This window comes from Cryptomeria japonica, chromosome 5 (assembly GCF_030272615.1).
Source record: "Cryptomeria japonica chromosome 5, Sugi_1.0, whole genome shotgun sequence".
NCBI lineage: Eukaryota > Viridiplantae > Streptophyta > Pinopsida > Cupressales > Cupressaceae > Cryptomeria > Cryptomeria japonica.
In genome coordinates, this window is record NC_081409.1 from 256,086,202 (window position 1) to 256,098,559 (window position 12,358).

The 12,358-nt window shown below is 36.8% G+C and overlaps 1 protein-coding gene across 4 annotated transcripts in view; it reads left to right on the plus strand.

The window, feature by feature from the left end:
• Nucleotides 1–12,358, plus strand: part of LOC131058528 (uncharacterized) — a 133,796-nt gene that overhangs the window by 84,464 nt on the left and 36,974 nt on the right. For 3 of the 4 annotated variants that reach the window (XM_059221402.1, XM_059221399.1, XM_059221401.1), the window contains exons 4-9: nt 1–320; nt 8,312–8,382; nt 8,578–8,672; nt 8,821–8,923; nt 9,075–9,169; nt 9,290–9,352. In XM_059221402.1, coding sequence (XP_059077385.1) covers nt 1–320; nt 8,312–8,382; nt 8,578–8,672; nt 8,821–8,923; nt 9,075–9,169; nt 9,290–9,352 — 747 coding nt within the window. The remainder of the gene's footprint in view (nt 321–8,311; nt 8,383–8,577; nt 8,673–8,820; nt 8,924–9,074; nt 9,170–9,289; nt 9,353–12,358) is intronic. The other variant, XM_059221400.1, reaches the window with a different exon arrangement.

Consider the following 12,358-nt stretch of genomic DNA (forward strand, 5'->3'; position numbering starts at 1 on the left):
CTTTGCTCCGTCGGCAACCATTGGTAATAGGTTTGATGAAATGGGAGCACTACAAGTGTCTACCAGAAAACAAATTCCTGAAGGTACAAATGCTCAAGATGCCTCATTTTTGAAGGATTCTGGAGGTGCTGTTCTTTCAACTAGCATTTCAGAGGAGAAGATATGTGGAAAACAGTCTTATTCTTTTGTTGCGCCAGCTTCAAGTTCATATGTTTCTGGACAAGACAAAGATGTGGAGGCTTTTAATAATCTTAGGTTAGAGAATTCAAAGGTATCAGAAGTATCATCAAGAGATCTAGCTTCTGAATTCCCAGAATCAGGTGCGCTATTCATTTCTATCTTTATTCTAAAACATCATCCTGTGTCATAAAGACTATTGCATTATTTTGGAGCAGACAGGGGATGGAGTAATATTTGATGCTAATATTTTGATCTTTTGTAGAGTGGCTTATGCATTTTCATATAAATTTTAATTCTCTTGAAATTTTCTCTTATTACATCTCATGAAAATATTTATACAGTATTATTTACAATGTTACAATGGTAAACAAATAACAAATCACAATTCTAACCTTCTGTTTTTCAATGTTATAAGTGTGTCAAGTGAAGCATAATTTTAAAACAATATCATCATGGCAAGTCAAATACAGAAATGGGAGCCATTATCCAAGACTTATTTCTTCTGGCTATGAAGTTGGTACAAAGAACCATTTAAGACAAAGGAAACATGACAGATCAACAGTTTATTACATGGTTCTGTAAGAATGTCCACGACATTATATTGAGAGACTATTTGTAAAATTGAAGCTATAGCAGGTTATTTTGTTTTTATAATGCAGGGCAAAAGACCTTCAATCATGAGAAATTAGTAGCTAATTACATGGGATTATGGAATAATTACAGCCAATTTACTGGCTTTGCCCACCAAAACTAAATTAAAAGCTTCAAATTATACAGAGGTAAGTACAAGGAATAACATTACTCCATTTACATTGCAAGCTCTGTCGCACTTAGATTTTCTCTTCATTTACAATGGTATTAAGGGTTCTCAACTTCATGCAAAGACAACTGATTATGTTCCATTTTAAGGGCAATTGTCTAATTGTGTTTGGTATGGGTGTTGACTGCTTTGTTCCACTCACACAGTTTGTAATCAACAATATTATTTGAGAAAGTCAAAATGAGTTTACGGATATTTGAATTGTTTGACTTTGGGGAAATCAATTGATTTTTATTAAGCACGGTGGCCAGAATCTGTAAGTTGGTTTCAGCTATTATACTATGTTACCCTGAGTTTCCGGGACGGGGACAGCAGGGGATGGTGGGATGTGTTTCCGGGACAGCAAACTTTTTTGCCAATTTTGGGGATGGCGGGGAGACGGCAAAGGGGACGGCTATATAAATATAGGGGAAATTTAAAATATAGGGAAATTTTAAATGTTCATATGAAAAATAGATAAAACATGTATATATACATTATATTTATATAAAAACATGGATAAAGCATGTATATGCACATTATAGAACCTTAACATGCCACATTTGTGTTCAAAATTCATTGTCAATACTCAATATGCATTCAGAATTCAGAATTCATTGTCATTATGCCAGCACTTGTTTTCATGTAGTTCATTGTTTCTTTCTAGTTGGAAGATATTTTGATAGTATTCCATTACTATTATGACCTACAACCGCTTCTTTATGCACTACCAAGTTTTGGGTGTTTGTGAAACTCATTACCAAGCTTTTATTCATATTTCTGAGTGCTTTTGGCTATGATTCAGACCTGTTTACCTTTCATATCAGTGAAAATTACCTAATCAAAATTACCTCCCAAAAAAAAAAAATGTCTGATCTGTAAATATAATGCAACACGCCTCCCAAAATGTGGGCAACCAACAGATTGGAATATGTAATAAATTATTTATTAAAACAAACTGAACACAAATGGCAACCATCAATATTTCACTCTCAAAATACAATTAATCCCCCATCCCGGAAATGTACTATTGCTGAGGTGTGGAGACCACAAAAAGAAATAAAAAAATGTTTTTTTAATGGATTTTAGCCTTTTTAATATTTAAATTGGTGGGAAAAGGGGGACAGCTGGCCATCCTCGGGACGGTTAGGGGATGTCACAGGTGTCCCCAATCTCAAAGGGGACGGGGGAACGTCCCCTTTGAGAATCACTGCTGTCCTCAAGTTTCTGGGACGTTTCCCACAAATTTTGCAATTTTGGCGATGGCGGGGGGACATCCCCTGGCCATCCTCAAGTCCCCGAAACATCCCCGGTACGGGGATGAGGGATTTTAGCCCAAGGACACGTCCCTAGGTTATGTAGCTATTATATAATTTAACTTTACCTAGCAGTGAAAAGGCCATGCCATATAATCAAGGTTTCTGCTAGATCATTTGAGAGAAATACCAAACCCAGTGAACACCAAAAAACCAAGCCACTGGGATTCAAGCTAAATTTCAATGAATATGACTTTTTTTGGCTGGTCCAAAGTTTTCAGGGAAGGCACCATCCATATTTAATTTAAGCCAACTACTTGTGGGACAAATCCACTAGATTTTATTATCACCCTGTTAGCAAACCCCTGAAGGAAATCTCTTTTCATATGGTCAACTTAGTTACCACTCTGGAACAATGACTTCTGCAGTTCTCTTCACTTTTTAAATGTCATAGGTTTAAGCTTCATTGCCCCACTTTCTTATACTCTCTGGTATTAGTGCAGTTCTCTTCACCTTTTAAATGTCTCTTATAGGTTAAAGCTTCATTGACCCACTGTTGATGTGTTTTTTAGACACAATCTAACATAGAATAAAATACCCAAAAGTATCTTATCCTCTCTTGAACAAAGTCTCTCAAATGCTGAAGATTCGCATAAGGATCACTTGAGATAACTCCAAGGTTCCTAATATGTCGGGTCACGACGTGTGGATAAGAACAGTTGGTCGTTGTGATTGTTGTTTCCTCAAGGGGCCTTACATTGTACATGAATGCTTGAATTTCTGAACTTTGATTCTATCTGCTCGCTTGGAGAATTAAAAAAGAGCAAAAGAGAAGGGTTTAGGAAGACTATGCTACTCCTAGGAATGTAAGAGAAGAGTGAATGATTCAATGGAATCCTACTAGGCAAGGTCTCACCATCAAACCGAATAATTTGACACAAGCTCAGTGCAATCTTCTAAGGTGCAATTTCAAGAATATCAAATCATTATCATCAGACATTGATTACCATTCAAGTTAACGCATAAACAATGGATGTATAACAATTGAAGTTAAGCTTATACAATTCCAATTGACCACGCAAGGCACACTTACAATCAACAAGAGGCTAGTGGTATGGACTAAATGGATTCCACGCAAATGCATTTAACAAATTCCTCCTTTCAATCTAATCAACATGAAAGTAAATGAGAAGTAGAAACCATGGGACTTGTTGAAATAACACATTTCACCATAACTTCAGTGAAAAGAGTATCTCCATTTAGAAGTCTTAACAACAATTCCTCCCAATCTATTCTAATTGCTTGCTAACTAACATCTATCAACTGTTCACTATTGACTCTTAACTATTCCATTAACCTTTACAAATGAAGAGCTTGAGCCTTTATATAGAGAGCTCATTACAATGAGTGGCCAGGATTGTTTCAGATCAATGACCAAGATTTTACAATGTAGCCCTAATTAGGGTTTGTTACAACAAACTTTACTCTGGCCAATGAAATAATTACAACATTTTGACACATGTTATCTATGGAGTATTCGACCAATAGATAGTGGGGGTAGGTACATTGGAGTTTGTGCCCCCATGGGTGAGCTTGTTTCATTGAATCGAGACATGCTGATGTAGGACTTCCTCTGATTGGTGGAGTAGTGATTGGGATGCCACCTCAATCTGCACTTGTGGAATCTTGATTCATCATCATAAATGAGTATTGAGCAATATCTCTTGATACTCAATATTTCAAGCTCGCTCAATGTGGTGATGATGATGGGAACCATCAATATGGTCGAGTCATTTCTCTCCTTCACATTTCAAGGTTTTGACCTCTTCATGTCATCATGATGCAACGAAAGTCTTTGAGATCTTTCTTGTGTATTCTCGTGCTTGCCGATGAAGTTTTCCCTTTGTATGGTGGTGTAGGTCATGCAATCCTCCTCCTTTTGTTTTGCAATTTGCATCATCATCTTATCATATCTGCAAAACAAAACAAATATGGTATCAATTCATATGATATATAACCTTTACACATCTTCTTAATTTGATATAGTCTCTGATTTTATGTGTTGCAAGTTTGACAAGTGCATTCAAAGGGGAGGTCGCTCCTAAGGATAGGCAAAGGAAGGGAATTTCGCTCCTATCAAGGAGCAATGGAATTGTAATTCATTCTAGTCAGAGAGCAAAGGAAGTTCTCCAACACTTCGCAAATTTTGCTACTTACTTTTCAATAAAGTGAAGTCCACTTCTTCGAATGGCAAAGGAAGAAATTTGCTCCTTTATGTGAGCAATAGAAGTGATTTTTGCTCCAAGCAGGGAGCAATGGAAGTGACATTGAATTTAGCTCACTTTCTAACCATCTTATCTCCTATCACCCATTCATACCTTAAGTTTTATCCTCCTTGTGTAAAAGTCATCAAATCATCTTTAAAAATGTTTAGGAGGGTATTTCGCTCTCAAGAAGGAGCAATGGAAGGGGAATTCGCTCCACTTCAGGAGCAATGGAAATGTTTTTCGCTTTGAACCTTGGGCAATGGAAATGACCTCAAGTTCACCCCTCTATCTTAGTCTTTCAAGTCATACCTTAGGATTTGGTTTCATGCACAAAAAGGTCATGAAAAGCCCTCAATGAAGTCTTTGGAGATAATTTCGCTCCTAACCAAGGGCAATAGAAGGGAAATTCGCTCCCAAAGGAGAGCAATGGAAGTGTTTTTTGCTCCTGGAGAGGAGCAATGGATGTGACCTCGAATTTGCCATCTCCCCTCCATTCCTTAGTCAAAATCATGATGAACTTGATGAAGTTGATCCCTTTAATGATCCAAACAAGGTTGCCTTAGTTGAAATTCATAAAAATGCCCTTAAATATGCATAGGAAGCAAAATCGCTCCAAGGTGAGGGCAAAGGAAGAGGATTTCGCTCCTGAGAGGGAGCAATGGAAATGGCCCACACACTTAGCCCATTTCAAGGTTGTTGATCAAAGATTGCATTCATTGTTCAAACCAAGACATCTCATGATGGCTAGTGGTAATTTTAGATGATTTGGAAGGCTTGGAGAGGGATAAAGGGGAGCAATGGAAGCAAAATTCGCTCCAAGACTGGAGCAAAGGAAGTGAATTTTGCTCCTAAGGAGGAGAAATGGAAATTCTTGGATACTTAGTCAAATTTTGCTCCCGTATCTCACCTCTCACTGAAGTACAATTGGATCAACACCTGCATATTTAGCTAGACTTGATCTAAGGGATTCCAACATCAAATTCTCTTCTATCTCTTGCTTATGCCAAGCTAATGAGCAAGGTCAGTCAACTTAGGAAGTTCGCTCCTCCAAAGGAGCAAAGGAAGTTTATCAATCTTAATCTCATATTCCTCATGCTACCTTCCTCTAGAAAAAGTGCAATCACTCCACTTTGATGGCCAAGGAAGAAATTCGCTCCAATGCCAAGGCAAAGGAAGTTTGCTTCAAAGCACGAGCAATGGAAGTTTTCCCATACTTAGACAAATTTCGCCCTATGTGACCCTCTTGACTTGACTTCTCATCACTTCATTTCACCCCTCACAGGAAGGGGTATCCTCCTGACTCCTGGCCTCTTGACCAACTATACCTCTCCAATGCAAAGGTTAATAGCAAAAGACTCTAATTATTACCCTAGAAAGCGAAAAAAAGTGGGGGTCCCCATTTGCAATGGGGCGATATGTGAATACGTCACAACACCCACCTTCTTATACTCTCTGTTTATGGTTTACCAGCAGGAGTGACTGATGCCTGCCTATTGTCCATTAAGAAATTTCAAACATTTGACACCATGTTATTCTTCAAGGTGGCTAATAAATCCAGCTCCTCTAATAGCAATTTGATCTACAATGTTTAGTTGGTCATTCTGTCTCCCATGATAGTCTTTTGTTTCACAGTCACAGTATGTTTATAGTAATTTCTATATCACTTTTATGTATATTCACGTAGGCAAGCTGCTACAAAAAGTCTTTTCAATCTTCCTTCTATAATTCATATACTAAACAAAATATGGTGCTTCATTTAAGGACTCAAATGGAGTTGTAGCTGAAGCCTCTTTGGCCTTGAGTTGTCATATTGAAAATATGAAGAAATCAAAGGTTGACAATTGGTTATTGATACAGGTGGCACAAAAATTCCTTTTAAAGGAATTATAAAGTCAGGTTGTAAAGATCTCTTTTAGTAGTCAAACTTAGGGCTATCAAAATTGAGATATAACAAGGTGATGGGATCTTCAATTGACACATCCTTGCAAATAGAGTTCTTTCAATCATGCAAAACATATTTTCTTAGATGAGGGTTGGTGTCAATAAATAGAATGAACTGTCTTCAAAGTGGTTTCTTAATCTTCCTCCAGATTATCTAATGTATTAAGTGGAGCCCTTCTGATCCTCTTCAGCATAGATTCCTATATATCTATTGCGATTCTTCATTATGAATTGAAACCCGCAATCTCTGCCCTTAATGTGACCAAGGGAGGTGTTTGGTTGGAATCATTCAAAATTGAATCCCTGTCCAAATTCTTCTGAAAATCCAAGGAACAAATAAATGTTCAAGAAGTCTTTTTTGAGCATGGGATATAGAACTTCTAAACATTTGTGTAACATTAGGATTGAAAAGGACTAGTGATACATCAACTTTTATATTCTGGCTTGAATCTCAAAAGAACTCTGCTACTGAAGGTAAGGCCACATGCAACTTAGATTTTTACTCTTTATCTGTTGAGAGAATTCAACTGGAGATAGTATTGACGTATGAAGTGGACATCTCATTATCATGTTATATTAACTTTAAACTGCACTTTGCAATGCCTTTGCTACATGATATTGGACAGTTACGTGTTTCTGGTGGCTTAAATATTACTGAAGAGCTTTGTTTCAAGGACAATGAAAAAATTATTAAGAAAACTTGATATTCAGCAAATATGAGTTTGTAATGACAAAGCTAAGTCCACTAAAGGTATTTCTTAAATGCAAAATTTATGTGCTCATACATATTGTTTTAGCTGTATAGCAAAATCTTTGAAGTTTCAATGAAATGATATTCAAACTTCTTATCCTTCTTTGTTTCTTTCAATTTGAAGTCAGAACTTGTGCTACTTATTAGCATATTTTGTTTTGACGAACTTGTTCTTTTTATGGTTGCTCATGGGTTTACTGCTTATAATTTTAAAGAGCAGACCTGTAATAAAATTCCTCTTAATTCCGCATATAATCATATAGTAATTGCCTTCTGGTTATGGACTTTGCTAATTTCTTCTGTGAGAAACATTCTTTGTTTTGCTGCCTCTTTTGAAAACAATTATTTATATGAGAATTTCAAAGAGAAATCATTTTGTTAGCAGACCTGTTAGAATTACAAATTCAACTTCTGAATATATCATCTAATATGAATATATTTTTACGTATTTTGTAATATAGTCCCTTAGAACGGTAATGCAAGCTGGTAGATGCATAACTTTTAAAGTATGTTAATTTCCAGATAAATCAGAAAACATTTTGGTTATCCATGAAAGGCACCATGTTTGGCGAAGTATCATAAAAAGGTTTGCTATCTGGATTCTTGAACTTCAGTGTAGCCGCCTATGTATTGGGGAAAATATGTCTGTCAGTATATTGAATTAATAATCTGTTCTAAAGGAGAGCCACTAGGAACCACTATGTAAAACCTGCTTCTTTCAACTTTTTATTTAAGAATTCTACTATTATGCAATGCAAGATATAACACATCTTGTAACACCACTAGTAAATGTGTAACTTTTAAAGTATGTTAATTTCCAGATAAATGAGAAAGCACATTGATTATCTGTGAAAGGCACCATGGCTGGTCAAGTATCCTTATATATTTGCTATCTGGATATTCCAACTTCAATATATTTGCTATCTGGATTTTCCAACTTCAGTGTGTCCACACATGTATTGGGGAAATATTTCAGTCAGTGCATTGAATTAATAATCATTTCTCAAGGAGAATCTCTAGGACCCACTATGTAAAACCTAATTCTTTCAACTTTTCATTTAAGAATTGTACTGTTACACAATAGTAGATATGCTGCATGTTGTAACTCCACTATCAGAATCTGGTGCAGATCTTGATGGCGAGACATGGAGTGAAGAAGATTTTTCAGAAGTTACTGTGGAGTTTCAGGTGGGCTGGTGAGCATACCTAATAAAAGCAGCTCTCAATTGATTTGTGTTGGATTTTTGCTAAATTTGATAAGGGATTTTCATTCCACACCAGAATAATCTAATTTTCGTGGCTACTATTTAAAGAGAATGGGAGGATTTGGTAATAACTAAAGAGCTTAATGCGGATATTTTCTCATGACATGTACTCTTCCAGGAGACATTTTCAGGTCACACAAGCCCTATCACTAGATGCCGTTTCTCAGCTGCAGGAACAAATATTGCTAGTGCATCTGTTGATGGCACTGTTAGGTAATGAGAGAGGAATTTGAGAAAAAAATATCATTCTAAGCTGCTTGAATGTGCTTCTGTATCTTGAAAATGAGTATCTAATATGCTACAATCTAATATTTTACATCTTCATTAATATTGTATCTGTTTCTTTCTTTGAATTAAAAAGGATTTGGACATATGATTCTTCAACCCCAACATCCAGAAATGCAACAATCTATTGTGGTGCTGAAATCATGTCTCTTGATTGGGAGTATAAGTCAGACCGCTTGGTATGTTACTTTCTAGGTTTTTCATAAGATAAATTAATCTTGTAGATGAAAATGGTTGGATTTGTTCTAGTAGCTTTTTATATTTCTGCAGTGAGAACTGACTGCAAGCCTTTTCTCGTTTCAACTCATTTGTGCTTCTTGCCGACAGTAGTTGCTCATAGGCACAGCACAGGGTGGCATCAAGGCATGGAATGTAGATGCAAAACGAGTTGTTTGTGATCTTAGTACTACTGCAGCATTCCCAAAGTAAGATTGAAGATAAGAGAACTTTTTAAGTTCCATGTCAAACAATTCTGTTACAGGTTTCCAACTTTCTTATGTTATACATGATCTAATTATAGATGTTTATTCCATTTTGGGTTGCAGTGTTTTGGACTTGAAGTGCAGTCCCGTGGAACCGATTTTTGTATCTGCAGCAGCTTCTAGAGGGTAATCTACTAAATCTTTTATAAGCATTGCAAATGAGGGGAACATACTTAGAGAGGACAAGAAAACCTATAAGGGGTAAACCAAATTCGTAGATCTCTCTTCATCAGTTGGTTTCCTGCTTGCTCATGTTTCCCTCTAGATTCTCTCCTGTAAGCTTCCTCTGTAACAAGCATAAATCTGTTTGAAAATTGATAGAACAAGTTCCTCACAATGAGATTGACACATTCATTATCTTGGATAACTTTATGAAATAACCATGAATGACTAGTATTTATCTAAAATGTACTCATTTCGCTGAGAAGCATTATATAGTAGGAGTTGGGGAATTGGATAAACATTTTCCTATCTTATAGAAGAGCTGACATTAAAAGAAAAAAACCAATTAAACAACTCGTTCACTTCTAAATTAGGCATAATGCCACATGAAAATCTCCACATAGAAGGTCCAAAGAAGCAAGGAAGTAGGCAAATCATTTCTGAAGTCAAGTCAATATAGATAATTTTCCTTAAATTAATAAAATATTTATTCTTTGAATTGTTGGGCCACCTCATGAAGGAGCCAACATCAATCCAAGGGGGAGGAAAACAAGCTAAACATCACATTTACCCCCAATTTATTGCATAATGCCCACTCAAACTCTCTAAAAATAGGAGCCATAAAAGTGGGGAAATAGTTGAATGATTGTACTTAAAATTCAAGTCATAAGAGGTTTCTTTCCTCAAATCAATAAAATATAATGTTTTTGAAGTTTTGTGCTTAACTTTTCCAATATCAAATCAGTTTTATTTAGGTTAAGTTGTGTTTAGCTACTTAATTTTTTTGAAGCAAATTCAATAAGCAAAAAAGTGGGGAAAAATATAGAAATAGACACATCGTGGTTAGCCTAAAAAGAGTAACGCCCAAATTATTACGAGCATAAATAAAGTGCAAGGGAAACAAAACATGCAAAGTAGTGGAAGTTGATGAAGACTACCTAGGCAAGGAACCAAAATCATTAGATGTGAATACTCTTGGATGTGTTGAAGGAGCCAACAACATTATCATTGATCATTATAGCCACATGTAATTGCATAGTAGCTACAAAGCTATGCTTAAAGTTTGCTTCCCCACCTTCACTATTTTGTCAGAGTTACAAATATCAATGTTGAGTTTGAGAATGCTTGTCAATGTGGTGGTGAACGAAAATCATTAGATGTTAGTACTCTTGCATTCATTGAAGGAGCCACTGATTTTATCATTAGTCATCATAGGAGTAACAATGCCAAGTTCGAGAATGTTGATCAAGAAAAGTCCAAGGTTGAGGGGGTTGAGCTAGACAATCCTAGGGATCAATTGATTTTGCATGGAATGTCGTCTAACATTTAAAGCCAAAGAGCAATTGGTGCTAGGGAAGAAATTGATAATGTGACCTTCCCCTAAAGATATGTGCCATGGGAGACAAGTGTGAGAGCATCCTTGATGTCGAAAAATGATAGAGCCACAACCATTTGAATGATTGTTGGGGTATCAAGGAGCCTTTAGTTGTGCTAGGCCACAAGGAAGAGTGATGCTACATTAATCTTTCTCCATCGGTGTGTGAATCAGTGTTATCCAAATCATAGTTTTAAGACTCGTGAACTCGCCACGGACTCGCGAGTCCATGGGCGAGTCCTAGCGAGTCCATCTGAAAGACTCGCGAGTCTTTTGCAAGGACTCACGCGAGTCTTTCAGATGGACTCGCGCAACCCAGAAAAAACGTCATGCAAACTTTAAAAGTGAGTTTATTTTTATTTTTTTGCCTTCATTTGGCATAACTGAGGGAGTGAAATATCTCTTGAAGGGTTGTTTTTCACAGTGTTCCACGGGGACGCGTCCCCCCCCCCCCTTTTTGACTTTTTTGGGGGTTAAGGGGTAACCCTAATTGGATGTGGGCCAATAGAAAAATAACACCCGATGCCTTTATAAAATGATAGAAGTATTTTTGGCCTCGCGGGGCGCTGCCCCTCGACCCCGCCCTGTATCGCGACAGGGAGTGCGCAAGGGGCGCTGCCCCTTGACCCCAACTTGGGGGCGTTGGCCCCAAACCCTCGTCGAAAAATATAGTGGGAAAATGCGCTGATGGAAGTAGGGAAAATTTAACCTCCGAGTTTGATTAGGCTCCATATAAAAACATAATTAGCATTGAAGAAATCTTGGTATTTAGATATAGTATTTCAAATTTCCTATAGTTTCATTTGAAGTATAATTCTTATACTATTATACTATCATACATCTTTTCAAAACTAGTTTTTCAAGTACTATATGTATATGTATAACTATATCAGCACCACCACCCCGCCACCGTCCCCCCGCTGTCCCCAAACTTAAGCCCTTGGTCCCCGCGTCCCTCCGTCTCCAACGCCGGTGGAATATTGGACTTTTTCATTAGTTTGTAGTCTTCTCTTTAGTTTGTTCATTGTTGTTTTTCACATTTGGAGTTGGACATATCATTATATGTAATTTTGTAAACATTTATAAACTTTTGCTGCTATTATACATTTTAGAGTTGAAACTATGAGTATGAATGATGAAATATCAAATATTGCGCGTTTGTAGATCATATGACATGTGTAATGTTTCGATTATGGCTCTTATGTTCTCTCAATGCATTAATTTCTTTATGTTTTTTTGTAAAACTACGGTTTTTTTTTTGCCAAGTCTTTCGCGAGTCTTTCACGAGTCCGAGTTCGAGTCCAAATTTTTGGTTTGCCGAGTCCGTGGCGAGTCCGAGTTTTAAAACTTTGATCCGAATGACACTTAATGCCTCCAACATTAGTGACAAGTTGAAATAAGGAAGTAACTATTTGAGTAGATTTGGGACCACCATAAAGAGATCTATTCTTGAATGTGGTGACCTCATAAAGCAAAAGGGCCAATCATCTTTTGATCAAGAGATCTTTGGAAAATAAGAGCTATTTAAAAGCTATGAGAAGATGATGAGTTAAGAGAAGTCTTCCAAACCAAGGGCAACCAACCTCCATGAATGA